We start from the raw sequence: 26,612 nt of genomic DNA, 5'->3' as shown, positions 1-26,612 counted from the left end.
ATTTGAGCACACATCTGCTTTTCCTTTCCATCTGATTTAATTGCTGTCTGCAGAGAAACTACAGAGATATTATGGAGATATCTTTTTTCTATTTTTCTAACCACAAGATACTGTTCAAACTGTAAGAGAGGGTCATCCACGTATTATGTAGTACACCATCTCACATTGCAGTTATGCTTTGATGTTTTTGGGAAACCAGGCCCTTATGTATTTTCTCATTGTGTGTGCAGAACTACCTAAGAGTGGCACTGCAGGAACCTGGCAGCGGCTGCACAGCCAAAACCCTCCAGGTGCGGCCGTACGCAACCACAGAGGAGGTGTGTCACATATGTGCTGAAAAGTTTAAAGTCTCTGACCCGGACAGCCATGCCCTGTTCCTGCTGACGGAGGAGACTACGCAGCAGCTGGCCCCAGACACACATCCACAGAAGATCAAAGCAGAGTTGCACAGTCGCCCCCAGGTGCAGCCTTTTTACTTCGTCTATCGTCGAATCCAAAACCTCAACCTGACTGTCCCCACAGATCAACTCAATGGCAACTCGGTGCCTAAGTGTGCCTGAAGCCTCTGGAGCCTTCAGGTCATCCTCTGCCCCTCCTTCTCTATTACTGCCTGTGCTGTTTTTTGAAACGTTTGTGTCTGAAGGAAACGGAAAATGTTGCTGGGCTGGGAAGAAAGAGGGAAGGAAGGATGTGTCTGACAGATGTAGCATTTTCTTCTCTGCTTTATCTTGGCTATTTCTATTTTTTTAGGAAGTGGCACGAGACCATGACATGTGAGGGTAGCCATGTTTGTGTACGTTACATTAAAGTCTTTGAGAAGTTTACTGGTGAGGTACGGTGTGTTCATGGTCATTTCAGGCCTGTGTAATATCTTCTTGTCAGGATGTTGTTTTTTTCTGGGCATTGCACTTTCTATACTGCAACATGCTTGTCTCACACTCAGTATTGCCTTTCTGAGAAATAATACTGTGCTTCATACGACTGCTCTGACATAAAGAGCAAGACATACTGTGCATGTGTAATGGCTTAGATTGGCTTGAGGATGCCGTTTACCTCACCATCTGGGCACGTTCACTAATGTAAGCAGCTCCTTTTCCATGGATGTACATGGACAGATTTCCAGATCAAAACTCCAACTTAATGTTTTTATATAGTGAAAATGTATTTCATAACATTGTTTTTCTTCATGCAGTTGCTGGTAAACTGCTTTCTTTTATGTGTATATATATATATATAAAGTTAGTATAATATTGCATGTTTCTATTTGTTGGTGAGAAAAGATCAATTAAAAACCAGGTATTGTTGCCAGTGATATTTCATCCTCTTTTTTTTTTTTTATAAATGAAATCAGTCAGCTCTGGTAGTCGATCATTAGTACACAAATCATTGTTTATGCTCCTCTCCCTGTTTATTTATAATATGTATTAGGATAAAGAGAGAATAAAATCATGAGACCAAGTTCTACAAAATACTGTACTACTGACAAGCTAAAGGCTTGTGTGTGAATATATCTCATCTGCATCTCTGTTATTTGTCTTCTATGGCAAGTTTCTGTAAGTGTGCAATGAGATAAGCGAAGGTTTTCTGCAAGTAGGTAGGTTTACAAGAGTAGGGTATACTGTGTAAAGAGGAGGAGATGGAAAAGATGAGGTGGAGAGAAGAAAAAGTGAAATTGCATCGCTATAAGAGGAACATCATGAGTCTTTTTCTCACTGTAAAGTATGATCAGGGAATGATAGGCTTAATGGAGTCTTTTTTGTTTTTCATAACTGCATGCATACCTACAAATATTAAGAGTTACCAAGTGTGAAATTGTCTACTAAAGTCCTGTGGGTTTGTTTTGATGATGAGAGTTGGGTGGGTTTTCTATCAAGTGATTGGATCAGTGAAATGCTCTAACCCCTAGTATTGATAGAAATACTTGTCATGTCCAGAAACATACCTTAGCAGTGATGTTTAAAATGTGTCCTTTTTTAGGTATGTAATGTCAATGTCATTTTAACAAGATATTTTAATTATGTTAAGTATGTATTTATACGTGATCTGTGCAGGGATTTTCACAGATTTTCTGGAAAAAAGAAAAACCTCAATTGTATTGAAGTGTATTCTTTTGCAAATCCTCCACTATCAGCACTCCATTAAGAGTCAGCTTGTCATGTGGCATTTATTCTTGAACAATACTCTTTTGCACACAATAAATCAAGAACATGTATTTTGTCTGATGTTTCCTGCGTGTTATTTCTTACCTATTATGAATGACTAACTTTTATCAGAGAATATGCTTCATGACATTTTTTTTCAAAGCTGCAATGAATAGAAAACCACTCACACAAGCGCAGAGGTCATTTGAAAGGACCTATTAGACCTTCTGTTATGTTTAATCATAATGCTATGTTTAACTATGAGGGACTGTAATGTTCAAAATGTGTCAAATTGACGCGATACATGTTTAACCGTCCAAAAGTAGTTTACAAACATATTTTCTCTACTCTAGCTCAATGTCAGTTTGATCGATATTTGGTTTATTCAGGTTTTTCAGTTCTGGGTCAAACTGACCCTTTCAATTCAAATCGCATTAAATGAGGCATAGGTCCCACAGAAATGTTTTCATGCTTCAAAAAATGATTATAGATATTTTTCCTGTATTTTGAAACTTTTCTGTTATACTGTGGGTAAACCTGACCTGCAATCTGAAAGGAGGGTTAGGCTTGCTTAGGTATTTCTGATTTACGAAAATGTATTATTTATAAATGATAAAAGCAAACAAATCATGCCAAAAAGCAGCTTCTGGCAAATAAAGAAAAAAAAAATAATTTCTCAGGTGTGAAATTAACATTTTTCTTTTTCCTTCGTTGGGGGTGATGAAGTGGGTCCAAGTACACTCACTGGCCACTTTATTAGGTACAACAAGGTGTTGGAAACGTTCCTCAGAGATTTTGGTTGGTTATCATCTTGAACCAGTCTGCCCATTCTCCTCTGACCTCTCACATCAACAAGGCATTTTTGTCCACACACCTGCCGCTCACTGGATATTTCCTCTTTTTGGACCATTCTCTGTAAACCCTAGAGATGGTAGTGCGTGAAAATCCCAGCAGATCAGCAGTTTCTGAAATACTCAGACCAGCCCGTCTGGCACCAACAACCACGCCACGTTCAAAGTCACTTAAATCACCTTTCTTCCCCGTTCTGATGCTCGGTCTGCACTTCAGCAAGTTGTCTTGACCACCTCTACATGACGAAATGCATTGAGTTGCGGCCATGTGATTGGCTGATTAGCCATATACCATGTACCATGTAGCCATGTACCTAATAAAGTGGCCGGTGAGTGTATAACTGTTTGTTTGACCTACACATCAAAGTCTAAAAGTCTTCAGAACAGTCTCTATTTAAGATTAATATCCTCGCCTCGTTATATATATATATATATATATATATATATATATATATATATATATATATATATATATATATATATACACACACACACACACACACACGATGGCGTGAAGCAGAAGCAAAGACAGTCTGCAGTGTTTTCGGAGGGGTGATAAAAGGGAAGAAAAATTGAGTGGCGTGAGTTGTTTTTTTTATTATATGTATTTATTTCTTTGTCCTTTGAGAGTACATTTCTTCTTATGTCATATGTCATTGGCCACTGACTCTAGGGGGAAACAAACCAAAAGCACCCTCCTCCCCAGAACAGCGGTGGGCTGGATTTCGTTGACTAGGAGAAGCAGAAAAGGTTTTTGTCCACTACTTTATGTTCTTCCACGGTGGTTGTTTGTGAAGGCAAGTAAATGGAAAACCGGATTCTTAGAAATGCCGACTAAACCGCACAAACACTTCAACTTCTTTTCTTCATTTCTTTTCAAACTCGTCCTTTAGAGAAGGCACTTCCCGTCATACTATGAGGGTGATTTATTGGTTAGTTTGCTGTGAGGTTTGCTGGAGAGACGTAGCTCCATCTAGTGGTAATGTAGTGCCTGAAACGTCAACGCAAAGGAAAATCAGCTGTTTTTATTTCATAGCGCAAAAGGCAAACGGTGTACTAACAGCATAAATGAATTCAATAATACATAAATACATAAATGAAGGAATGAACGAGTGGGTGGATGGACGAATACATTAACAAAATAACTTAAATAATTTTGTTGATTGGTTAAATCATTCCTCTGAATACCCAGATTCTGGCATTCAGGTGTGATAAAGCCAGCGAAGGGGTAAATGTCTAATACAAACTTTTTCCTCATCCTTTGAGATTTATTTAATTTAGATTTTAAGACTGTTCTTGTGTGATTCGGCAAATAATTCCGCTTTCAAACCCCTCTGAACGCAAACCCGTGTTGCCCATATGACTTTTATTTTGAAAGTGAGACGCCAGTGTGCGGCTGGACAGAGGAGAGTAAACAGTTTATCGAGCAGGCGGCAGATGCACCATGAAGCAGTCAGCATCAGATTCAGAAACTGATGATTATGAGCAGCCTCTGCTCCATCGAAAACAGGACGATGACATAATAAGAGGTGAATATTGGGTTTGAATGTGTGCTTTTAATTAGGGGATTTATTTTAGTAGTTAGCTGGTTAGCGGAATAGGTGACGTTAACGTCAGCGTACAACAAAACAATAGCTAACCTAGGTGGTTTAACTGGGATATTTGTCAAGCCACTTTTTCACCTTTTTATTTCTACTTTTCCATTTCTGTGTTTATTTTTGTCCTCTATCAGGGTCACTGGCTACATATAATTCTGTCTGTTCTGTATTTATTCTCACGGCGGAGGAACTAGCTGGCTGGCTAACGTTAGCTAGTTAACTGTTAAGTAAATCGAAGGTGTTTGTGTAATACCGACTTTGAGACCAGACTATAGCTACATTTCGTATAACGATCTGCTAATCGAAATATTTCCAAACCTAGGGAGTCTTAACTATTTTCACTGCGAGATTAGCTCGTCGCTGTACACTAAGCTGCCAGCTGACCTCGTAATGATGTTTAATAGCAGGATGTACTAATATTTGTCGTTGCCTAGGTTAGTTTTTGTGTAGCAGCCGTTTAAGATCGAGTCCGTGTCCTCACTACAGCTTTCCAGCGACACTCAGGTGCATGTCACAGGACAGGAAACCGCACCCATTTTGCACAACCGGCATGTGTGCTGGGTGGACACAGGAGCACACCCTTTATTTAAGAAACTTAAGATGGTAATTCTATTATTCAGCAGTAGCATCAGTACATGCCTCATTTAGGGTGCTAAATTTCTTGTTTGGTGTCTATTTAAACATACGATGGAGTCTAAAAGTCTAAGACCACTACGGAAAGAGCTTCTATTTTGCATTCTTTTCAAATTTTATACGGCATTTTTCATTACAGTTTGCACTACAAATAAACAGTTTGAGTGAAAAGAAATTTTTGTATTTGGTATGTAATTTTGCTGTAATGACAGCATGCACTTGAGCTAGCCAGGTCTCTACAAGTTTGTGCGAAAGCCTCTGATGAGCAGATCAAATCCTCTTGAGAGTCTTTCAAACATGTGCTTCACTGGAAAAGATAAAACTTTTAAAATATCCCACCTTATTGTACAAAAAGGCCTTAAGTGTCACAAATGTACTTATGTTTGACTAGTGACTTAGAAATAGTGCATCCTAAATACTTTCTCTTCATTTTACTTGTGACAACTTTTCTGTGTATTAAAATTTTCAAAATTCTAAAATTTCCTGTTTATTTCCAGGTTAAAGGAAAAACCTTCCAGATTTTCAGTATGGTCGCAAACTTTTGGATACCACTGTATAAAGGGAAAAGTGACAATTGTCAGTGTTGTGCTGTTAATGTATTGCTATTCATATTGTTATACATATTACATGTGTATATTACAATATTGAACAAAATATGTATTGTTATATGAATTGTTGAACAGGGAAAAAAAAAGAATTACAGATGCAATGATCAGGAATTTCTATAGCCAATTCTGATTCCTTTGCAGCAAAATTGGGTGATCACTGTTTTTTTCCCCAAAAAAATTAAACAACATTAACATATTTCCGGTGATTTTGCAACATATTATTATTTATGGCATTTTCAATTAGTAAAAGAAAAACCAGTTGCCTGTTTAAATAACAAGAATATAATCAAGTGCTGCATTAATATAAGAGCCACCTGGCTTTTTAGCACATTGCATCATGCATAATTATGCTTTGACATTTTGGTAAAGGTGAAGCAGCATTTAGATACAGTGTGAGTGCACTTACCTGACTCACACTACTTCATTAACCAAGTTCACAAAAGTGCTCATTTACTGTACATTACAGCACACAAGTCGTACAAAGATATTTTTGGTCAAATATACTTGTGAACAACAATTTTAGTTGCACATTTGCTGTTGCTAATGTCTTAATGTCAATGTTTTGTGTAATTTCACATATAAAGCTCAATTTTGTACAGTCGTATTTAAACCTTAAATTTTGGTTGTCTAATGTAAACTTGCCATTAAGTTAACCTCCACACAGACACACAATGGGTGTCTCATTCGTTTTGACTGTGTGTTTAAATCCTTCCATTTCAACTTCAGTTTTCATCTCTTTACTTTCCTAGAATCTTCAAGACAGCACTTGTTTGAACTGTGTATCTACACCAATGAGATTAGTTTGCATTGCAAAATGTAGCCTGCGCTGCAGAAATGTTGTAAGAATGAGTTAGCAGCCAGTTAGCGAAGGTGTGTCTGTGGTCTCTGCTACAGTCATGTGGTTAGTGTACACAACCCAGGGGCCCTGATGTTCAAAGGTAGCACTACATTCATTGCTCTGTAATAATTGTAAGCTTTATAAATGTTATGCTTTATATGCCTTTCTTTGTTTGCACAGCTCCAGTGCTCTGCTCTTCACGCTATGGCCTTGCCATACTGTCCTGTTATGGGTTCTTCGTGGCATATGCGCTGCGTGTGAATCTTAGTGTGGCAATGGTGGACATGCTAAATAGCAGCAGCAGCAGCAGCGGTGCCAATGACTCCGTCTGCCCAAGGCACAGCAGTCCTGCACGCCCCAAACACAACCACACAGTAAGAACTTTGTTTTTTGCCAAAACATTTTCTAGAAAAGTCATTGCCATTAGTCTTAAAGAGTTTAGAAGTATGCTGTGGTATCCAGATTCACATTTGCGTTTGTTTTAGTTTGCAGTTATATATTTCAGTATGTGATGACTCTCAATCTTAAATATGTTGAAGCTCTTTAAAGAGTGTGAAGTGGGGTTCCGGCTGACGTCACCAGCCAAATGGCTGCCTAAGAAGGTGTCTCGACTAAAAGTGAAAGAAACGCCCCAGAACTTCCAATTTATTACCAATAAGTGTTCAGAATTACTACATGGAAGATGGGGTGGGTATGGCGACAAGGTTTAAGGGCAAAAAACGACCCAACAACCAGAAAAACGTGACGGCGAATTTGACTCCTGTGATGGTGCTTCATCAGTCAACGCCACTAGCCATGATGGCCGACGAGGGGAGGAAACGGTGAATCTGGAGTTGATTCTAAGAGAAATACACGACTTCCGACAAGATTGTAAGGGTCAGCTCGAAGCCATTAAAGGAGAGATGGGGAAAGTTAACGCGAGGATGGACGACGCCGAAGCACGAATTGTATAGAACAAAGAAAGAATACAAAGCACAGAAGAGGTTCTGACTGAGATGCTAAAACTTCAGATACAGCTCCAAGATAGCTTAATGGACCAGGAGAGTCATTCAAGGCAGGAGAACGTGAGGATATATGGGGTTCCAGAAGGGTCCGAGAGAGATGCCGGCTCCTTGATTACTTTTGTTGAAAACCTGCTTAGAGAGAATCTCGAAGTACTGTCCACCACGGACATTCACATAGAGCAAGCCTGGGCTGTGGGGCCACCACCCCCCACTGGAGCATCACAGAGATCGCTGGTCGTCAGATTTCTTAGCTACAGAGCAAAGGAAGAAATCCTGAAACTGGCATGGCGAAAGAGAGGATTCGTGTGGAATAACAGCAAAATAAGCCTGGATCACGATTATGCGTTGGGAATCCTCAACAAATGAAGTGAATAGGCCGAAACACGATGAGCGTTAAAAGACAACATTAAGTTCCGGATTCTGTATCCAGCAAAGCTAAAAGGTTTTTATCACGAAGGGACGGTAACCTATGACTCAGTGGAGGATGCAACACGAGACATGGCGGACCGGGGACTGCCTGTATCAGTGGTCTCTCAACCTGACAAGCTTCTGGATCAGATACGGTGTCTGACATGGCAACCAATCAGGCTACGGGCAAGACGTAGCAACCGTGACAAAGGGGCTGGAATAGTGGATACAATGAGGATTTCTGTTTTTTCTTGTAATATACTAAGCTTGGGAAGCAGAGAGGAGGAAACTGTACTAGTCGGACAATTCAAAGTAATTTAGTCAAGATTGATGGGTGATGCCATTAAAGGCAAGTAATGGAGGGCTCTCCTAAAAGAACAAAAGAATGAGGTTTTCCCTCCAGAGGGGCGACTTGTTCAAGGTTTGCATGAAGACCTCACTTTCGGAACCACTAAGAACATTTCCAATAGTTTCTGTTTTTGATTTGTTATACTCATTTTGTTGGTTTGCAATTGTTCTCAATTTTAAGGGGATGCATTTGTTTTGTCCTAAAGCGAGGATATGGGGAGTTCATTTACCTTTTTTTCTTGCCGTCAAGAGGAACGCAGATGGATTCTGCAGTAAAAATAATTTATTTTCATGTCAACGGGGTCTTAAATCCAATTAAGAGACGGAAAAATTTATGTAAACTTAAAGAAAGGGCACATATTGCATATCTTCAAGAAACACTTGAACGAACCTGAACATGTTAAGCTAAAATCAGTGGGTTTCAAACACTTGTATTTTTCCTCATATAAAGCAGGACATAGAAGATGAGTAGCAATCTTGATTTCAAATACAGTGGAATTTGAATAATCCTCAGACTGTACAGAATTTGAAAACCGATATTAGAGAATAATTGGAACATGATAAAGGGAGGTTAAATTTCTCATTGTATCCACTATTCTAGTTGATACCAGCTCCCGTTCAATTCACAAACACTTTTGCACCGTCTGTTTTATGGGATGCTATGAAGGCTGTCATGAGGGGAAAAATCATAGGGATAACCTCATTAAATAAGAAATTAAGGGCTCAAAAATTAGAACAAATGCAGACACAAATAAAAATCTTACAGATAATCAATTGGGCTATAATACACCCCATTCAAATTTGAAATGGGAAATAAATAGAGTAAAGCATGAAATTAATGATGTATACAATTTGGAAATACAACAGAAACTTATGTACTTGAAACAAAGAAATTGTGAAGCTGGAGGAAGATCAGCAAAGCTCTTAGCCTACAGACTGAGAAAGCAACAAGCGGACAGTACTATTTATAGAATTAAAAACCCAAAAACTAAAGTGATGGAATCAAAAATAAAGACAATACAAGAAAGTTTTGAGGCTTATTATAAAGATCTATACTCGCAACCACATGTGCCAAATGATCAACATATTGACAAGTTTCTAGACTCCCTGGAATTACCTGTAGTAACAGATTCACAAAAATAAAGACTTATACAGAAGATCACAGCTGAGGAATTGAATTTAGCCATTTCTAGATTAAAACCAGGTAAATCCCAAGGAACAGACAGATATACCTCAGAATGGTATAAAGTATTCAAAGAACAGCTGGTCCCGGTCATGTTGTCGGCCATGAACTGGGTAATAGAAACAGATCAAATCCCACCCTCATGGAGGGAAGCAGTCATTTCAGTTATACCCAAAGAGGGAAAGGATAGTCTAGAGTGTGGGAATTATAGGCCGGTCAGCGTTCTTAATTTAGATTATAAATTATTCACTTCGATTTTAGCACGAAGAATTGAGAAGTTTTTGCCAAACCTAATCCATTTAGACCAGACAGGATGTATAAACAGAGACAAACACATGATGACATAAGGAGATCCCAACATATAATGAGATACATTAATCAAAACAAACTTGAAGTAATGTTAATTAGTTTAGATACAAAGAAGGCATTCAACTTGGTTAGGTGGTAATTTTTATATGAAGTTCTAAAAAAGCTTGGCTTCTATTCTGCGTTCATTAAAATAATCCAAGTGATACAGTAAACCCAGTGCAAGAATTAAAATAAATGGAGACCTCTCAGGCTCATTTGTGTTAGAACGAGGAACTACACAAGGGTGCCCAATTTCACCTTTGTTATTCTCTTTATTGAACCTTTAAGTCAAGTAATTAGAACAGAGAAATAAAAGCATTTGAGGTATTTGGTGTTGAACAAAAACTTACATTGTTTGCAGATGATGTTTTAGTGTATCTAGGTCAGCCCACTAAGTCATTCTTGGCACTGATGAATACATTGGATTGGAGTATGGAGCTCTTTCAGGATATAAACTCGATATACAAAAAAAAGTCTAAAGGGATACATATAAACTCAATTGGCAGTCAAATAAAATAAAATATCTGGGAGTGTTTTTACCAAAAGAATTATCAGACTTGTTTCAAGTAAACTATGGTCCCTTAAATATGACAAGGCAGATATGCAAAGATGGAACCTTAATCAAGAGGGTAGAATCAAAATTTATATATTAAATATATTAATATAGTAAATATATTTCCTTGATTACTTTATATTTTTCAAAGCCTACCAGTAGAGATATCAGATCAGCAATTTAGAGAATGGGATAAATGGATGTCCCGGTTTATTTGGCAGCGGTGTAAACCTAGAAGTATATCGCACTACACACCCTGTCTGCGTGATTACTTGTATGCTTCTCAGGTAAGGCCTTTAATATGTTGGAGTAGTGAGCATATACAGCAAGATGGAAGGAAATTTAAAAAAGCATGGGCAGTAAATTTCCCATTGCAAGCCATGATGGCTGACAGAACATTAATGAAACAGCTTTTGGATAGGGAGAATCCCTGGATCAATCTAACAATGAAAATTTGGGAAAGGATAATTACTGTAAGTGAGATTCAAGATTCAATAAAACTGCTGAAATGGTGTGCCTATGAAAGTAAGTTTCCCCCTAATAAAGAAGACATAGGTTTTAAAGGGTGGGTAGGGAAGGGTCTTACAGCATACTTTACCTTTTTACGCAAAGGAGTATTCTGGGCATTTCAGTCTTTAAAGGAAGATTATGGATTGGAACAGAAAGATTTTTATAGATATCTTCAAGTGTGATGCTATTTCACTGAATCGGTAGAGACAGGACTCCTCAAAATTATATGGTCAACTATTAGATTTGATACTTGTTCTAAAATTATTTCTAGGATTTGTGAAGAACTCCTACTTTGTCGGAAGGATAATACATTTTATATTAAAGAAACGTGGGAGAAGGAGGGGAAGATATCACTGTCAGAAGATGATTGGGGGAAAAATATGTCGGCTTCAGTGGGCAACAAGAAGTTCTTTAACTTGGAGAGAATTTAGCTGGAAAAATGTCATTCGATTCTTTATTACACCTGTGCAGAAACGACACCAAGGCTCAGGATCCGACTGCTGGAGAATGAGTAATTCAACTAATGCAAATCATTTTACATATCTTTTGGGAATGTAAGATTCTGTTTGGGTATTGGAAAGCTGTCCATCAGGCACTGTGTACTATATTTCAGACTAATATTCACTTTGACTTTGTTTTTATCTGGGAAATTATTCTTTAAACTTGGGTCAAAATAATATGAAATTGTTGAAGGCCTTGCTGGCTGCAAGTAAGAAAACAGTCACTAGAAAATGGCTGTCTGTTGAACCCCCTCAACTGTCTGACTGTATGACATGACATTGTTCATGAAGTTTATACTATGGAAAAGCTACCTTATTCCTTAAGAATTCAGATTGGTAAATTTGGCCAGATTTGGTCTAAGTGGCTAGTATATATAAGACCCTGGTGACCAGAACTTATGTAGGTTTTTAATTACCTTTTTTTGTTGTTGTTATTTCCTCTCTGCTTAATGAAAGACTATGCTTCAACCTTTTTGTAATGTAAATATTTTTTTTTTTCCTTTCTCTCTTTTCAAGGAGCTTGTCTGAAGGGAATATCAGATTTTTTTTCCCCTTCTTTCCTTTACGTATTCATTCATTTATTTATTTATTGTATTTCTTTTTCTTATTATTTTTATTATTACTATTAAGTTTTAGTAGATAATGATATGTTTGCCCTCCTCAGGCCAGTGTGTATGACTGGGACTCGGAGACTCAGGGCTGGATCCTGGGCTCCTTCTTTTATGGCTACATAATCACTCAGATACCAGGTGGCTACCTGGCACGCAAGTATGGTGCCAAGTGGCTGCTGGGCTTCGGTATCCTGGGAACTGTGATCTTCACTCTGCTCACTCCTGTGGCTGCAGACCTGGGTGCTGGCTACCTCATTGCAGTCAGGGTGTTGGAGGGCATAGGGGAGGTAACGTTCCTTCTTTTGAATTGAGAGTGTGTGTGTGTTTGTGTACAGGAATGAGCTTGTCAGGCCCAGACTATGTATATGCTCTGTTAGTATATACAGTGCCCTCCACAAGTATCGTCACCCCTGGTCAACATAACAATAGTGCTGTAAAAAAAATTCAGCATTTCTTTCCTTCCATCTTTCATTCAAAATATTAACAAAAATCTAACCCTTATATAAAGTACAATGGTTAAAAAAAAAAACCTAAATCTTATCATGAAATGCATTTTTTTTTCTCCAGTCTTCTGAGTGAAATCTAATTGAAATGTATTCTCAATCATATTTTATGTATGTAAGTTCACCTGAGGGAATATGAACAGTTAAATGGTCACCCATGTCTTTCTGTTTCACTGGGATACAAATATGAGATGATACAGTCCAAATGCCCTGAGTCATCCGTCACTATGAGGAAGACAAGAGAATACAGCAGTGATGTGCAACCAAATGTTGTTCAACTGCTCAATCCAGGAAATGGCTAAAAGAAAAAAGTTAAATAATTGAAAATTCCCATTTCCACTATCAGGGCAATAGTTAAGAAGTTTAAAGCAGCTGTACTGTTAAGAAACGGGAAGAGGACGTATGTCTATACTGACCACCATGCACACTGAGGAGGATGGTTTGAGTGGCCAAAATATCTCCAAGGATCATAGCTGGTGAATTGCAGACCCTAGTTAAGTCTTAGTCAGAATGTCTCCAAAACTCCAATCAGACCCCACCTATGTAACCACAAGTTCTTTAGGAAGGTTGCCAGAAGAAAGCCTCTGCTGTCAAGGACCAACAAACGTAAGCAGCTACAGTTTGCCAGAAGTAATCTGAACTTTCAGTGGGACCATGCTGGCAGTTGAGACTAAAAGAGAGCTCTTTGGCAACAACCAGAGGTGGGTTTGGCCTAGACACAAAGATAGTCATGTAGAAAAGTACCTCAGTATGTTGGAGGATCTGTGATGTTTTGGGTCTGTTTTTCTTCCAAAATCCATGGACAGTTTATTCACATACAAATCAAATACCAGCAGATATTAAAACAAAACCCCAGCCAGCAAACCAAATATAACAAATATATATATGGTATATATATAAACGCTTAGATTTTTGTTGGTATTTTGAATCAAATATCAAAAGACATGTTTTTTGTTCTTTTAATTTGGTAAACATGAGCAAAATGGACTGTAAAAAACATTTTTGTATTCATAACAATAAAATTAAGAACAATATGAATTATTTTTAATGAAACATCAAAAGAATCGAAAAAGGGGTTTCTTTTTTTTTTTTTTTTTTTTTTTTTTTTACAGCCCATTTCATTCATGTTTACCAGTGGTGTCAATAATTTGGAGAGCACTGTACATAAACATTCAGAGAAAAAAATAATAAATTCTAATTCTGTGTATTTTGTGGATAATCAGGGAGTGACATTTCCTGCTATGCATGCTATGTGGGCATCTTGGGCCCCACCACTGGAGAGAAGTCGACTGCTTACCATCTCTTACGCAGGTACAACATGACCTGTAACAACTAATGCCTTTTAAAGTGCTTAACTGGTTTTCTAAAAGAGGCGAAATTGTCTTTTAGGTGCCCAGCTTGGCACTGTGGTAGCCCTCCCCTTGTCTGGCCAGATATGTTTTTACTTGGACTGGACATACGTTTTCTACATTTTTGGTAAGTCTTGTTTTGTCTTTTGGAAACATAGAATTTTTAACACGTACACCTTACCGCTGTTTAAACAAAACCTTGCATTTTTCAGCCAGTTACCCTTTGCATTGTGTGTAAATCTCATATAGCTGTTGTCAGAGCAAAACTGTGTATCTATATACAATGCATGGACATATCCACAAAATGGACATACAGAAATGGTTCAGGACGACTTGGAATAAAATCACATTACAGTAGCTTCCATTCAAAGTTAAAAATGTTTGTTTCCTGTAAAGCATTGTGGAGATATGAGATTTCATTCTGACTGTATGCAGATCATGCATTTCTTTCATTAATTCAGTGTCTAATCTGCTTGCATTGTATTATTTTTCTGTCTGATTTATGATTCTGTTGCAGGAGCTGTTGGTCTTCTGTGGTTTATCCTGTGGGTTTTTCTTGTCAGCAACAGCCCGAGTTCACACAGGAGAATATCTGAGACGGAGAGGACCTACATAACAGCCTCTTTACAAAATGAAGTAGTCATTTTTTTTCTGTTAGACATATTTTTTAATCCTTGTTCTGAAAGGATGGAACTCATTAATTAATGCAGCAGTTGATATACTATGTATGCACATTGTGACTATGCATTTGTCTTTCTGCTATAGCTTTCTCCAACCTCAGACTACATACCATGGACATCCATCCTCACATCTGTGCCATTATGGGCCATAGTTGTTGCCCATTTCTCTTACAACTGGACATTTTACACATTGCTCACTCTCTTGCCCACCTATATGAATGACATACTGGGCTTCAGCATTAAACAGGTTGGTGTAAACTACTTAAGACTCCTTCATGCTTATGGAATGACAATGTAATTCATAATGGATGCTGCCCATTTCAGTTTGAATGGCTGTACATTGGTGCTTATGAGCTGTGCACAGTGAGTGGCTACATCTCACGGTCACAGTCCAAAGGTCAGTTTGTAAATTGATCTGTCATACTTCAAAATGTTTTAACTTGGTTGGTGGTATTTTAGAATGGGATGCTCTCTGCTCTGCCTTACCTGGGCTGCTGGTTATTGTCTATGGGAGGAGGCCAGTTGGCAGACTACCTGAGGGAGACCTGCCTCTTTCGCACTGTGATTGTACGCAAGGCCTTTACTATCATAGGTGAGCAATTTATAGTCCCCACAGAGAGCTGTTTGTTTGTGAGAGTGAGTGGTGCTGTGAAGAAGAGCATGATGCCCTGGCAGGAAGATTATGGGAATTCCAGATGTTGAGATGTTGTCTTTCACTTTCATTGTTGGATTGTTAAGGAGAATTTGACCCTTGACATTTAGGTTTATTACTGTTATTGTATTCTATACTATTTAAAAGTTACTTAGCACTTACTTACACACACACACACACACACACACACACACACACATTCACTCATTTTGAATTTGATGCCTGCAACACGTTCCAAAGAAGTTGGGACAGGGTCAACAAAAGACTGGGAAAGTTGAGGAATGCTCAAAAAACACCTGTTTGGAACATTCCACAGATGAACAGGTTAATTGGAAACAGGTGTCATGATTGAGTATAAAGGAAGCATCCCTGAAAGGCTCAGTCGCTCACAAGGAAGGATGGGGCGAGGTTCACCACTTTGTGAATAACTGCGTGAGCAAATAGTCCAACAGTTTAAGAACAACGTTTCTCAATGTGCAATTGCAAGGAATTTAGGGAGTTTATCACCTACAGTCCATAATATCATCAAAAGATTCAGAGAATCTGGAGAAATCTCTGCAAGTAAGCAGCAAGGCAGAAAGCCAACATTGAATGCTCGTGACCTTCGATCCCTCAGGTGGCACTGCATTAAAAACCGACATCATTCTGTAACGATTATTACCACATGGGCTCAGGAACATTTCAGAAAACCATTGTCAGTGAACACAGTTCGTCGCTCCATCTACAAGTGTAAGTTAAAACTGTGGTCTGACGAGTCCACATTTCAAATTGTTTTTGGAAATCATGGACGTCGTGTCCTCCAGCTCAAAGAGGAAAAGGACTGTCCGGATTGTTATCAGTGCAAAGTTCAAAAGCCAGCATCTCTGATGGTATGGGGGGTCTTAGTGCCCATGGCATGGGTAACTTCCATGTCTGTGAAGGCACCATTAATGTTGAAAGGTACATACAGGTTTTGGAGCAACATATGCTGCCATCCAAGCAACGTCTTTTTCAGGGACGTCCCTGCTTATTTCAGCAGGACAATGTCAAGCCACAATCTGCACGTGTTACAACAGCGTGGCTTCATAGTAAAAGAGTGCGGGTACTAGACTGGCCTGCCTGCAGTCCAGACCTGTCTCCCATTGTAAATATGTTGCGCATTATGAAGCGCAAAATATGACAACGGAGACCCCGGACTGTTGAGCAACTGAAGTTGTACGTCAAGCAAGAATGTGAAAGAATTCCACCTACAAAGCTTCAACAATTAGTGTCCTCAGTTCCCAAACGCTTATCGAGTGTTGTTAAAAGGAAAGGTGATGTACCACAGTGGTAAACATGCCCCTGTCCCAACTTCTTTGAAACTTGTTGCAGGCATCAAAATGACTGAATATTTGCAAAAAACAAAGTTTATCCATATTATGTCCTCTTCTACATAGAAATGCAAATGTGGCCTTGAGTGAAAGTTTGAAATGCAGTTTTGGTGTGTGAGTTTAGAAGCCACAGTTTCAAGTTAATATTTTATATCAGGCAGAAATAATTAAAATAAATCTACAACATTCTTATGTAATTATCGTTTTATTGCAGTAAAGTCATCTGTCATATGATATGATATGATCAATTATCAACTATTATCAATTGTCAGGTAGATCTTGGTTGCAAACTTCTGTATTCTCTGTTTATTTTTCAGGCATGATGGGGCCCGCTGTGTTCCTGGTAGCAGCAGGTTACACTAACTGTAATTACATCATGGCTATTATTTTCCTCACCGTCTCTTCATCTCTGGGTGGCTTTTCAGCATCTGGCTTCAACATCAACCATCTAGACATTGCGCCATCGTAAGGCTGTATTTGCAAAATAATTTTTTAGAAGCTACAGTGAAGTACCATTACCTGAGTAGTCGAGATGATTAAACGTATGTAATGTATTTTCAGTACTGTTAAAACATTTTCTCCTCAGATATGCTGGAATTTTACTTGGAATCACAAACTCCTTTGCAACTATACCAGGCATGGTGGGTCCTGTAATCGCAAGATCACTGACCAAATCTGTAAGTCTTTTTTTTCCCCTCTGTACTTCCTGGATCACTATGGTCAAATGGCTAGCATGTTTAGATACAAGATTTAGACAACAGGCCTAACGTTAGCAGTGTTCAAAAAAACACAGCATGTGAAACAAATCATGCAGCATGCAGTTTTATGCAGTGGCATCAGTCTGTACTGCTGGTGCTGAGTACAGTGATCTAACATAATAGCTAAACATGATCTTGTACAGTTTCTGTCAAAGTATTGACCTTTTATATTAACTGATGTGAAGTGCTTCCTGCCAAGAACCTTTTGTGTGTGTCCTTAAGTGCTCAGATTGAAGTAATAATTATATTTATCTCATGCAACAAAGTCTTTACAGCATTGTCACTGGAATCTATGTTTAGGTTGTGTGTTTGTTTCTTGTTCTGTTTTTAGAACACCATTTTAGAGTGGAGAACAGTTTTCTTCATCTCAGCTGGGATAAATCTGTTTGGAGCTCTCTTTTACACACTGTTTGGTAAAGGTACAGTGCAGCCCTGGGCAGTCCACAGAGTGCATATACAGTGAAAAAGACTTTTTTTTAGATACTAAATGGAAATATGTTTGACTTCAGTGGACGTAATTCAGATGATTCTATTTGAAATCTTCAGCACAACTGATTGAATGCACCACCAGTTTAATGACAGACTGGCTAATTTATGTCTTGGAATTTTTTTGTTCAGTTCATTTGACTGTTCAGCAAATCTGGTTGAGGTAAAATGATGCTCTTATAAGTCATGTCTATTATTTCACATGCAAGTAGCCACAATGATAACCAACTAACATGTTTATCCATGTTACCACCTCTGATTACATATTCACAGAGTACATTCAAATGCTTTCTTCATTTGCACTTACAATTAAAAAGTGCTGTAGTAAAGTAACAATTTACGTGTAAATGACTATAATAGTTGCTTCCACTGTAATAACACTCCACAGTCCTTTTATCATCTTTTTGATCATTTACTGACACATCATATTTCTATTTAGAATTATTAAGTGCCAGCTATAAGCATTGTGAAGATGGTGGGAATGTGGTCCATTAGCACGCCTTCATTCCTTTGACTTCAATATGTATATAGCCAGTTCTGTTAGGATAATGAATTCTTAATGCTACAGACTGTAATCTTTTGAAGCATCTTGGGAATCAATTTGAATGAGTTCTCCTCTTCTTTGTTTTTAAGAGTACAACATAGCAAAGGTGTTTAATGAGAAGCCTTCATATGTCTCTCTGTAAGCTGTGATGGATTAAGGGCCTTATTGTTTTCTTCCAATTGTGCCTTATTTTCATCATAAATCTCGGTTCATTAGTCCCAACATTTCATATGGTCAGACTTGCACAGTAGAAACAGTTAGTACATTATAAAACAGCCGCACATGCTTTCTGAGATTTTTCTGTTGTTTCACATTGATTGTTTACATTGATACTTGATTATTTGATGCCATAAATGGGAACTGGAGTATTTTGTTTGCTTGTTTTTTTGTTTGTTTGTTTTTTTTTGTACTTAAAATATGAATTCAGATTTCTCAGGAATCAATTCTAAGCGTAAGAATGAATTATGACAGCGTAATCCTTCAAGAAAAATAAACAATTCCTCCCAGTGTAGGCAAAGATGTTTTGATGCAGTGTGTATACAAGCCATCTGTCAGAATTGAGGAGTGGATCTTCTTGCATTCTTGCATCTGTTTAAAGGAAATAAAAGACATTTATTGATGATGCCTGGTTTGGACTCATTTGTTCATGTAGTGCTGTTCATTAATAAAAAACCAAAAAAAACAAAAACAAAGATGAACTGCTCCTAATTCCAGAGTCCAAGATTTTAATCTTTATGCATTTTATTGTGATTGAACGTAAAGTCATCCACAAGCTTATATACCATTCTTTACTAAAACAGTTTTTAGTATCAGTCCACCGTCCTCAGTGTTCTTAATCTGCCATCATGCCATCAAACTGCTGTAAACCTGCATTTATTTAGACTAGTGCTAGTGAATAGTTCGTGTCGTGAGCTGAGGAGAGCAGAAAGTAACTTGGTGACTATGCGAGGTGTTCGTGATGGGGCTGCGCGCGTGCTGTAGCTACTGCGCAGTCGCTCTGGTGCGCAATAAAAGCGGTGCGCGCGTCCGTCTCTCCAGCAGCAGCGCGGCTCTCTGCACCAGCACAGGTACAGTACTGCTCCCCCGGCTGCGCGCACACAAACAGGGACGTGTACGGCTGCTTTATACGCAGTGCTGTAGCCGTGGCTTTGGATCCGTCCGTACCGTGCGATATGACGCGCTGATGCTCGGTTCCGACACTATTAGATCCAGTCTGAGAGATAAGAGAGAGAATATGGCGGCAGCTGCAGGGGAAGGGATTGTGGCGTTAATCCCCCCCGCCTCCAGACGTCTGGATGGTCTCTGTGCCTCGCGCGCGGTAGCTAATGTGGTAGAACGTTCCAGAACCGAAGCCATCAATGAAAACGAACGATGCGGTCAGTGAGTGAGGCGTTTGAGGCGCATCCCGTCGCGAGCGGCGTCATTTTGTAACCCTTTTAGGCGACTGTTAGGTAAGTAACCTCGGCGAGAATAGCCCTTCTGTTAACCTCTCAAGTTAAGCTGGGAATTAGGCTACTAGCACTATCAGCAGTACGCATTTACTCCTAAAGCAAGCGAGAAAGCGTCCTGTGAAATTCTGCATCGAGCCTTAACGCGGCGAATTCCTAACCAGTGAATATTAAGCTGTATGATAAATGGTCAAATCCGTATGATGAAATGCAATGTGTCTCATAGCTCGGAACCAAGAGGAGATAGTGAGCCGTTACATTTGGTACATCCCTTTTTATCTCAAATGGCTGCTCTAGTCTATTAACTAGGAATAGTCCTTACAAAATGGAGGTCAGCACGACTAGTGATTTATCTAGTATTGAGGAAAGCAACGCTCATCCAGTTACATCAGCCCGGTGTAGCCCGAGCTGTGTGACTAAGGCAGCAGATGTCAAGCATTTGCAAGACGGCAGGAGCAGAGGAGGGTGTGGGACAGCATAATGAGCAGAGGGACTAGAGAAAGAAGGGCTTTTGTGCTTCATGCCGCCTGGTGTCAGCTGTCATGCTCACAAGTGTGCAGAGGAAACACGATAATAGAAAATGTTAAAGACAACAACCTTTTAGGCTTATGTTTGCTGTGTTCCACATTTACCCCAATGCAAGATGGACCCATGCTGAAACAGACTGCAAAGCAGTGTGTGCTCTGCTTTCTGCCCTTGTCCATGGTGCTGTACAATCACTGGATTTGCTCTTGTTGAGGGCTCCTTGAGCATACTGCTATCAAAGAAACGTTCCAGTGAGAGCCCAATACAGCACATTTGTCCGTCTAAACATCTAGTCTGAGATGTTTTCTTCAACAACAACTGCACTTGCTTAGCTTGAAACAACACAATACAATGGTTTGTTACATTTGTAGTATTAAATAGTTCACTTGTGTTCCTTTTTGTGAGGCAGGCTTTGTAGTGTCATCGGCAAGCTCAATATAACCCACCATGGGAAAGGAGAAGCTCCACATCAACATTGTGGTCATTGGCCATGTCGACTCTGGCAAGTCCACCACGACTGGCCACCTCATCTACAAGTGTGGTGGGATAGACAAGAGAACCATTGAGAAGTTTGAGAAAGAGGCTGCTGAGGTAAGACCGTTAAGGAGAATATTCTAAACCCTCTGAAGCTTTCAGAATAAACATTTCTCTTTAATAATTCCTGCTTTAACATACTTAATGCAAGATGCTTGCATACTGGATTGAAATCCTGGCATTCTTATGTTATCTTCCAAAATGTTTTAGATGGGCAAGGGGTCCTTTAAGTATGCCTGGGTGTTGGATAAGCTGAAGGCAGAGCGGGAACGTGGTATCACTATCGACATCTCCCTCTGGAAATTTGAGACCAGCAAGTACTATGTCACCATCATTGATGCTCCCGGTCACAGGGACTTCATCAAGAACATGATTACTGGCACCTCCCAAGTAAGTCTGTTGCGATAACAAGTGTATCTGTTGTTTCATCCTTTTTTCAGACTAACACTTTATATGGAAATACACATTTTGTCAGTCATTTCTTTTTAAAACAATTTCTCATACATTAATAAGATAACTGTCATAAATAAACTTCACTAAAATAACCATATTTCTCATATTTTCCCTCCCTCTGTCCTCCAGGCAGACTGTGCTGTACTGATTGTGGCAGCTGGTGTTGGCGAGTTTGAAGCTGGTATCTCAAAGAATGGCCAAACCAGAGAGCACGCTCTTCTAGCCTACACACTGGGCGTCAAGCAGCTCATTGTAGGCATCAACAAGATGGACTCCACAGAGCCCAACTACAGCCAGAAGCGCTATGAGGAAATTGTGAAGGAAGTCAGCACCTACATCAAAAAGATTGGATACAACCCAGAAACCGTTGCATTTGTTCCCATTTCTGGCTGGAATGGTGATAACATGTTGGAGGCCAGCCCCAATGTGCGTTTCCTTACATTTTATCATGAGCAAATCATCAGATTGATCTTCCATTTTGTCTTTTGCCTGAACAACATTTCTGAACATTTGTTATTAACATAAGACCATTACTCATAAAATGTCTGTCATTTCTATAGATGACTTGGTTCAAAGGTTGGAAGATTACTCGTAAGGAGGGGAATGTATCTGGGACTACTCTCCTGGAAGCTCTGGATGCCATTCAGCCCCCGACCCGTCCTACTGACAAGCCACTCCGCTTGCCCCTGCAGGATGTCTACAAGATTGGAGGTGAAGTATTCTGCATGAATTTCATTTATAATGGAATCAGTTGGCAGAGCAAAATATCCACAGCATTGCCATCAAGATACTGAATTTGAAATAATGTTAACCCACATAGGGTGTCAGTGACTGAACTTTATATATTATTAGGTATTGGAACTGTCCCCGTGGGCCGTGTGGAGACTGGCATTCTGAAGCCTGGCATGGTGGTGACCTTTGCCCCTGTTAATGTGACCACTGAAGTTAAGTCTGTAGAGATGCATCATGAAGCTCTGTCTGAGGCTTTACCTGGAGACAACGTGGGCTTCAATGTCAAAAACGTTTCGGTGAAAGATATTCGTCGTGGGAATGTTGCTGGGGACAGCAAGAATGACCCACCCCAAGAGGCAGCTACCTTCACTGCTCAAGTGAGTTGGTTCTTTATAAAGGCTTTGAGAAACTCACAGCATTAATGCCATTTCAAATGGTAGTTTATATGTCTGTTAGAGCAGGTGTTAATAATGCTATTTGATGGGTGACCAAGCCTGATGAAGTCAACATTTTCCCATCAGGTGATCATCCTGAACCACCCAGGGCAGATCAGTGCTGGTTATGCCCCTGTGCTAGATTGCCATACTGCACATATTGCCTGCAAGTTTGCTGAGCTGAAGGAGAAGATTGACCGTCGTTCTGGGAAGAAACTAGAGGATAATCCCAAGAACCTGAAGTCTGGAGATGCTGCTATTGTTGACATGGTCCCTGGAAAGCCTATGTGTGTGGAAAGCTTCTCTGAGTATCCTCCTCTTGGTGAGTATCTAGTCACTTGCTCTCGTCTCCTGACATACTGGTAAAATAAGTATTAAATAAAGGATGAAATAAAATGTTCTTATACACAGTGCATATGTATATGTATATTTTTACAATATACAGTCAGCCAGGGGAGGAATAGGGGATGTTAAAGTGGTAGGAATTTTGGTCAGTTCAGTGACTTTGTTAAGCCAAAAATGAGAAATTATGAATTAGGATGACTGACTCTTCGGTGTGGCTTGCAGGGCGCTTTGCTGTGCGTGACATGCGTCAGACCGTGGCTGTCGGTGTGATCAAGGGAGTTGAGAAGAAGGCTCTGACCGGTGGCAAGGTCACCAAGTCTGCTCAGAAAGCTCAGAAGGCCAAATGAATATTGTGTTTGACTGCCAACTCCAGAGTCACGTATGGCAGAACAGAGGTCACCCAGCTCCATCCCATTGGCTGCTTAAACTCCATTGTCAGAGACTGGTTAATTGTTCCAATGCATCGTAAAAGTATCAGAAGGAAAAAAAAAAATATATATATATATAGATATAGATATATATTAACAAAGCAGTACTCAAGACAACTTGTTTGAGTTTTAAATCCATACTATGAAACTTGTTTGTAATATTAGCTTGTTACTATTCAGAATGTGAGTTTTTCACTCTGGTTATGACCATTAACACCATGTGTGATATTAAGAATTATTGAGAGGAAAAGTTACCCTGCCCTCTCCAACTCTGGAGTGCAGTTTTTAGTCTTGTTCTCACACTGTTGTCTTGCTTTTAGTGTTTGTTCACAGTTTACTGTGTTTATAAGTTCCACTGCTGTTAATAACAAATGATTTTATGCTGTAGTTTTTTAGACTACTTTAGCTTTAAAGAAACTAAATGGAAAACAAGAATCTTTCCAATCGTCCATGTCGGGCGCATGCAAATCTTTGGAGCACTGACTGAACCTCCAAGCACTTTGATTGGCGTAAAGCTGGTCCTGCACAGGCACTTGTTTTAAATTGGCTTTAGCTTCTGCACCTTACTGTTCAAAGTATTAAAATATTTCATGTCATATTAAAGATGTTCTAACCATAACAGAAGACTGAACTTGTTTTGCCTCGAAATTAATTCTGCTTAATGCTTTTTCTTAATAGTCAGAAGAAAAACAGACACTGAAAATATTTTTCAACAGTTCTTCAGCAACACTGAGAGTTTGAAACATTAAAGAAACTAAAGCACACTCTATGGTTAATATCTACAGTTTGCCAGAAGAGGTCACCAGGGGCCCTTCAATATAAGCTTCAAACCAATCACGTTTGATATTGCCTTAGTGAAGGGTGCGCAACAAAATTATGCAGGGATGTAAATCTCCAGGTGCAAGTCTGGGGAGCCCTGGTCTAGGAAAATGAGTGCAAATACGTGTATTCAGAAATGCATGCAAGTCAAATTCTGAAGTGAATTACATCTAATGTTCTTCGCTGCATACAACCAACCACAGACCCAACCTCTAATATAAATTTGGAGGTCAAATAAGGCGACATTCAACATACATTTCCACACTCGTATCACACTATGATCCTGTAATCTGACAGGTGGGGTGTTGGAGGAATATTCACTGTTCTAGTTTAGTGAAGGAGGGAGTAATAAAAAAAATAATAATAATAATAATAAAAAAATAAATAAATAAAATAATCAACAACAAAAACCTGGTAGAAGGAGTTACGGTGGAATTATACTTTCGTTTCTTATCAGGAAGAAGTGAAAATGAGAAGAAAAAAAAGAGAGAGAAAAAAAAGAAGATGCGGTTTAGGGAGAGCCCAGCCTGGGTTTAGCCTCCTCTGACGTCAAGAATGTTTATAAGCGCTCAGAATGAGTGAAGAGGTCCTTTTACACGCCATGAGCGGCAGAGGAAAGAAAGTCGATGAGAGACCAAGAGCTAAAGCTCCAGGGTCCGGCCGGAGAAAAAGCTCAGCAAAGGCTGAGGAGCAGAAAAGGGCAAGCGCGGACGTGGAAGCACCAACGGAGGTAAAGAAAAAGCCGGAGCAACAGAAAAAGGGAGAGGAAAAGAAACATGCAGACAACAAAGCGAGAGGCGGCGCGCAGCCCCGGGACACACGACCGCCCGCTTCCAGCGAACCTCTCTGCGCGTCTAACGACCAGCCATGTATTGCAAAAAGTGCAGAGGTGAAAAAAGTCCCCAGAGGTCCACCGAAGAAAGGCAACAGCATGGACGGCAATCCAGCCAGAATTCTCCAGGACACCCTTGAAAAGTTAAAGATAAGGAAAAATCAGAAAAACGAGGTGGCGAAATACGTGAATGACATCCATGGGGCTATAAATAAACATGTGGAAGTGAGTCTGAGCTGGTGTAAAAGAATCCAGGTGCTCAAGACAGGAAGCTATTACGAAAACGTTAAAGTAAGTCATCTTGGAGATTGTTGGCTAACAGTGATGGTCTTTTTACTGATTTGTTTTTAGTTCTCAACTCTGTTGAACTCATTTCCAGATTTGTGAGTGTGATGAATTCGACTTGATGCTGGCCGTCTCCGTGGAGAGAGTGGACATCCAGCCTTTCGGAGAGGACGGCGCCTTCTACAGCGTGGCAGTGAAGCGCCATTCGAAACATCCTTTAGACAGATTCCTCAACGAAGACAAAACCATCAAGGCCAGTGAAATGCTCAAAGAATTCAGGGATAAAGTGAAGGAAGCTGCAGCCAAACTACCGTGTAAGTCGTAATGAGTTAGTGTAGATGTACGCATGCATAACAGAGCTCCTCGTGCAGCCTGTAGACAGCTTTGTGGTTGTTGTTTTTTTTTTTTTCAGATGATGTCACCGTTGACAGGAAAAAGCAGGGCTGCCCAGCTGTGACCCTGCAGGTGAAGAAGGGTGACACGCTCATCTCTCTGGACTTTGTCTTGGGGCTGGAGGTGCACAGCTCAAGCTGGCCCCATTTCACAAATGACGGATTTAAAATCGACAACTGGCTTGGCAAAAAAGTGAAAAGGGATTTAAAGTACAAACCCTATTATTTGGTGTCCAAATACCAGGGAAGAGGCACAAGAGAACAAGATGGGGTCATCGCCAAGGGTAAGAGTCTGTAAACAATGCTATCAGATATGTAAATGCATACATGTATGGCAGGTGACACATAGGTATTGTTAGAAGTTCTGGTTGTGAAAGAAAATGAAAAATCTAGTATGTGTGTCTTCTGGACAGACGCATGGCGCATCTCTTTTTCACATGTGGAGAAGGAAATACTGAAAAACCACGGCCATTCCAAGACCTGCTGCGAGAGCCAACCATGCTGCAGGTGACGTAAAATCCACAAAAGAGTCTGAAAGTACCTTATTTGTAAGGCAGTTGAGTTACGCAACTTTCTTTATGAACATGCACCTTGTACATCACTACCATACAATATTCAATCACAAGATTCACATGCATGAAACCTTCAGGGTGAAATCTAGCAATACTGTAAGAACAGCCATTACTGGTGTGATGTTTTCTTTCAGGAAGCAGTGTCTGAAGCTGCTGAAGTACCTGGTGCAAAGGCTGAAGGAGATGTACCCAAAGGAGGCAGCTAAGCTGTGCTCGTACCATGCCAAGACCACCCTGCTCCATGCATGTGCAAACCGTGTGGAAGACAGTGAATGGGCTGCTGACCAACTCAGTCACTGCTTCCAGCTGCTCCTCCACGACTTCGAAGAGCACCTGAGGAAACAACATCTGCCCAACT

At 39.7% G+C, this 26,612-nt stretch overlaps 4 protein-coding genes across 7 annotated transcripts in view; all 4 read left to right on the top strand.

Moving 5' to 3' along the window:
* Nucleotides 1–2,217, top strand: part of rin2 (Ras and Rab interactor 2) — a 45,552-nt gene extending 43,335 nt beyond the window's left edge. For all 3 annotated transcript variants that reach the window (XM_017722650.2, XM_017722658.2, XM_017722642.2), the window contains one exon: nucleotides 231–2,217. In XM_017722650.2, coding sequence (XP_017578139.1) covers nucleotides 231–560 — 330 coding nt within the window. In that variant the 3' untranslated portion in view covers nucleotides 561–2,217. The remainder of the gene's footprint in view (nucleotides 1–230) is intronic.
* A 2,169-nt stretch (nucleotides 2,218–4,386) lies between these two features.
* Nucleotides 4,387–19,077, top strand: slc17a5 (solute carrier family 17 member 5). Its single transcript, XM_017722668.2, has 11 exons — nucleotides 4,387–4,521; nucleotides 6,850–7,043; nucleotides 12,188–12,421; nucleotides 13,861–13,948; nucleotides 14,027–14,113; nucleotides 14,504–14,622; nucleotides 14,752–14,913; nucleotides 15,126–15,258; nucleotides 16,985–17,132; nucleotides 17,254–17,344; nucleotides 17,757–19,077. Exons 1-11 carry the CDS (start codon nucleotides 4,437–4,439, stop codon nucleotides 17,886–17,888), a joined length of 1,473 nt encoding a protein of 490 aa, XP_017578157.1. The 5' UTR covers nucleotides 4,387–4,436; the 3' UTR covers nucleotides 17,889–19,077.
* Nucleotides 19,078–19,376: 299 nt separating this feature from the next.
* eef1a1a (eukaryotic translation elongation factor 1 alpha 1a) lies at nucleotides 19,377–23,973 on the top strand. 2 transcript variants are annotated; one of them, XM_017722692.2, is made up of 8 exons: nucleotides 19,377–19,522; nucleotides 20,838–21,019; nucleotides 21,173–21,352; nucleotides 21,545–21,841; nucleotides 21,976–22,126; nucleotides 22,268–22,524; nucleotides 22,669–22,903; nucleotides 23,149–23,973. In XM_017722692.2, exons 2-8 carry the CDS (start codon nucleotides 20,876–20,878, stop codon nucleotides 23,271–23,273), a joined length of 1,389 nt encoding a protein of 462 aa, XP_017578181.1. In that variant the 5' UTR covers nucleotides 19,377–19,522; nucleotides 20,838–20,875; the 3' UTR covers nucleotides 23,274–23,973. The 2 variants fall into 2 exon arrangements, with proteins under 2 accessions (XP_017578181.1, XP_017578189.1); XM_017722700.2 differs by lacking the exon at nucleotides 19,377–19,522 and adding an exon at nucleotides 19,581–19,906.
* A 147-nt stretch (nucleotides 23,974–24,120) lies between these two features.
* The window catches only part of cgas (cyclic GMP-AMP synthase), a 2,835-nt gene continuing 343 nt past the window's right edge, over nucleotides 24,121–26,612 (top strand). The window contains exons 1-5 of the mRNA XM_017722682.2: nucleotides 24,121–25,296; nucleotides 25,385–25,604; nucleotides 25,703–25,966; nucleotides 26,096–26,189; nucleotides 26,389–26,612. The exon at nucleotides 26,389–26,612 is cut by the window's right edge and continues 343 nt beyond it. Coding sequence (XP_017578171.1) covers nucleotides 24,748–25,296; nucleotides 25,385–25,604; nucleotides 25,703–25,966; nucleotides 26,096–26,189; nucleotides 26,389–26,612 — 1,351 coding nt within the window. The 5' untranslated portion in view covers nucleotides 24,121–24,747. The remainder of the gene's footprint in view (nucleotides 25,297–25,384; nucleotides 25,605–25,702; nucleotides 25,967–26,095; nucleotides 26,190–26,388) is intronic.

This window comes from Pygocentrus nattereri, chromosome 5, assembly GCF_015220715.1.
Source record: "Pygocentrus nattereri isolate fPygNat1 chromosome 5, fPygNat1.pri, whole genome shotgun sequence".
NCBI classification, from domain to species: Eukaryota; Metazoa; Chordata; class Actinopteri; order Characiformes; family Serrasalmidae; genus Pygocentrus; species Pygocentrus nattereri.
The sequence above is the reverse complement of the archived record's forward strand: the minus strand, read 5'-3'. Positions and strand labels throughout refer to the sequence as shown.

Excerpts from the sequence above, each read along its gene's own strand:
- slc17a5 (XM_017722668.2), top strand. The coding sequence starts at position 4,437 with ATGAAGCAGTCAGCATCAGATTCAGAAACTGATGATTATGAGCAGCCT. Across the intron at positions 4,522-6,849 it reads GGACGATGACATAATAAGAG|CTCCAGTGCTCTGCTCTTCA; the intron begins GTGAATATTGGG and ends TTGTTTGCACAG. Across the intron at positions 17,345-17,756 it reads CAAGATCACTGACCAAATCT|AACACCATTTTAGAGTGGAG; the intron begins GTAAGTCTTTTT and ends TTCTGTTTTTAG.
- eef1a1a (XM_017722692.2), top strand. The coding sequence starts at position 20,876 with ATGGGAAAGGAGAAGCTCCACATCAACATTGTGGTCATTGGCCATGTC. Across the intron at positions 21,353-21,544 it reads TGATTACTGGCACCTCCCAA|GCAGACTGTGCTGTACTGAT; the intron begins GTAAGTCTGTTG and ends TCTGTCCTCCAG. Across the intron at positions 22,127-22,267 it reads GGATGTCTACAAGATTGGAG|GTATTGGAACTGTCCCCGTG; the intron begins GTGAAGTATTCT and ends ATATATTATTAG.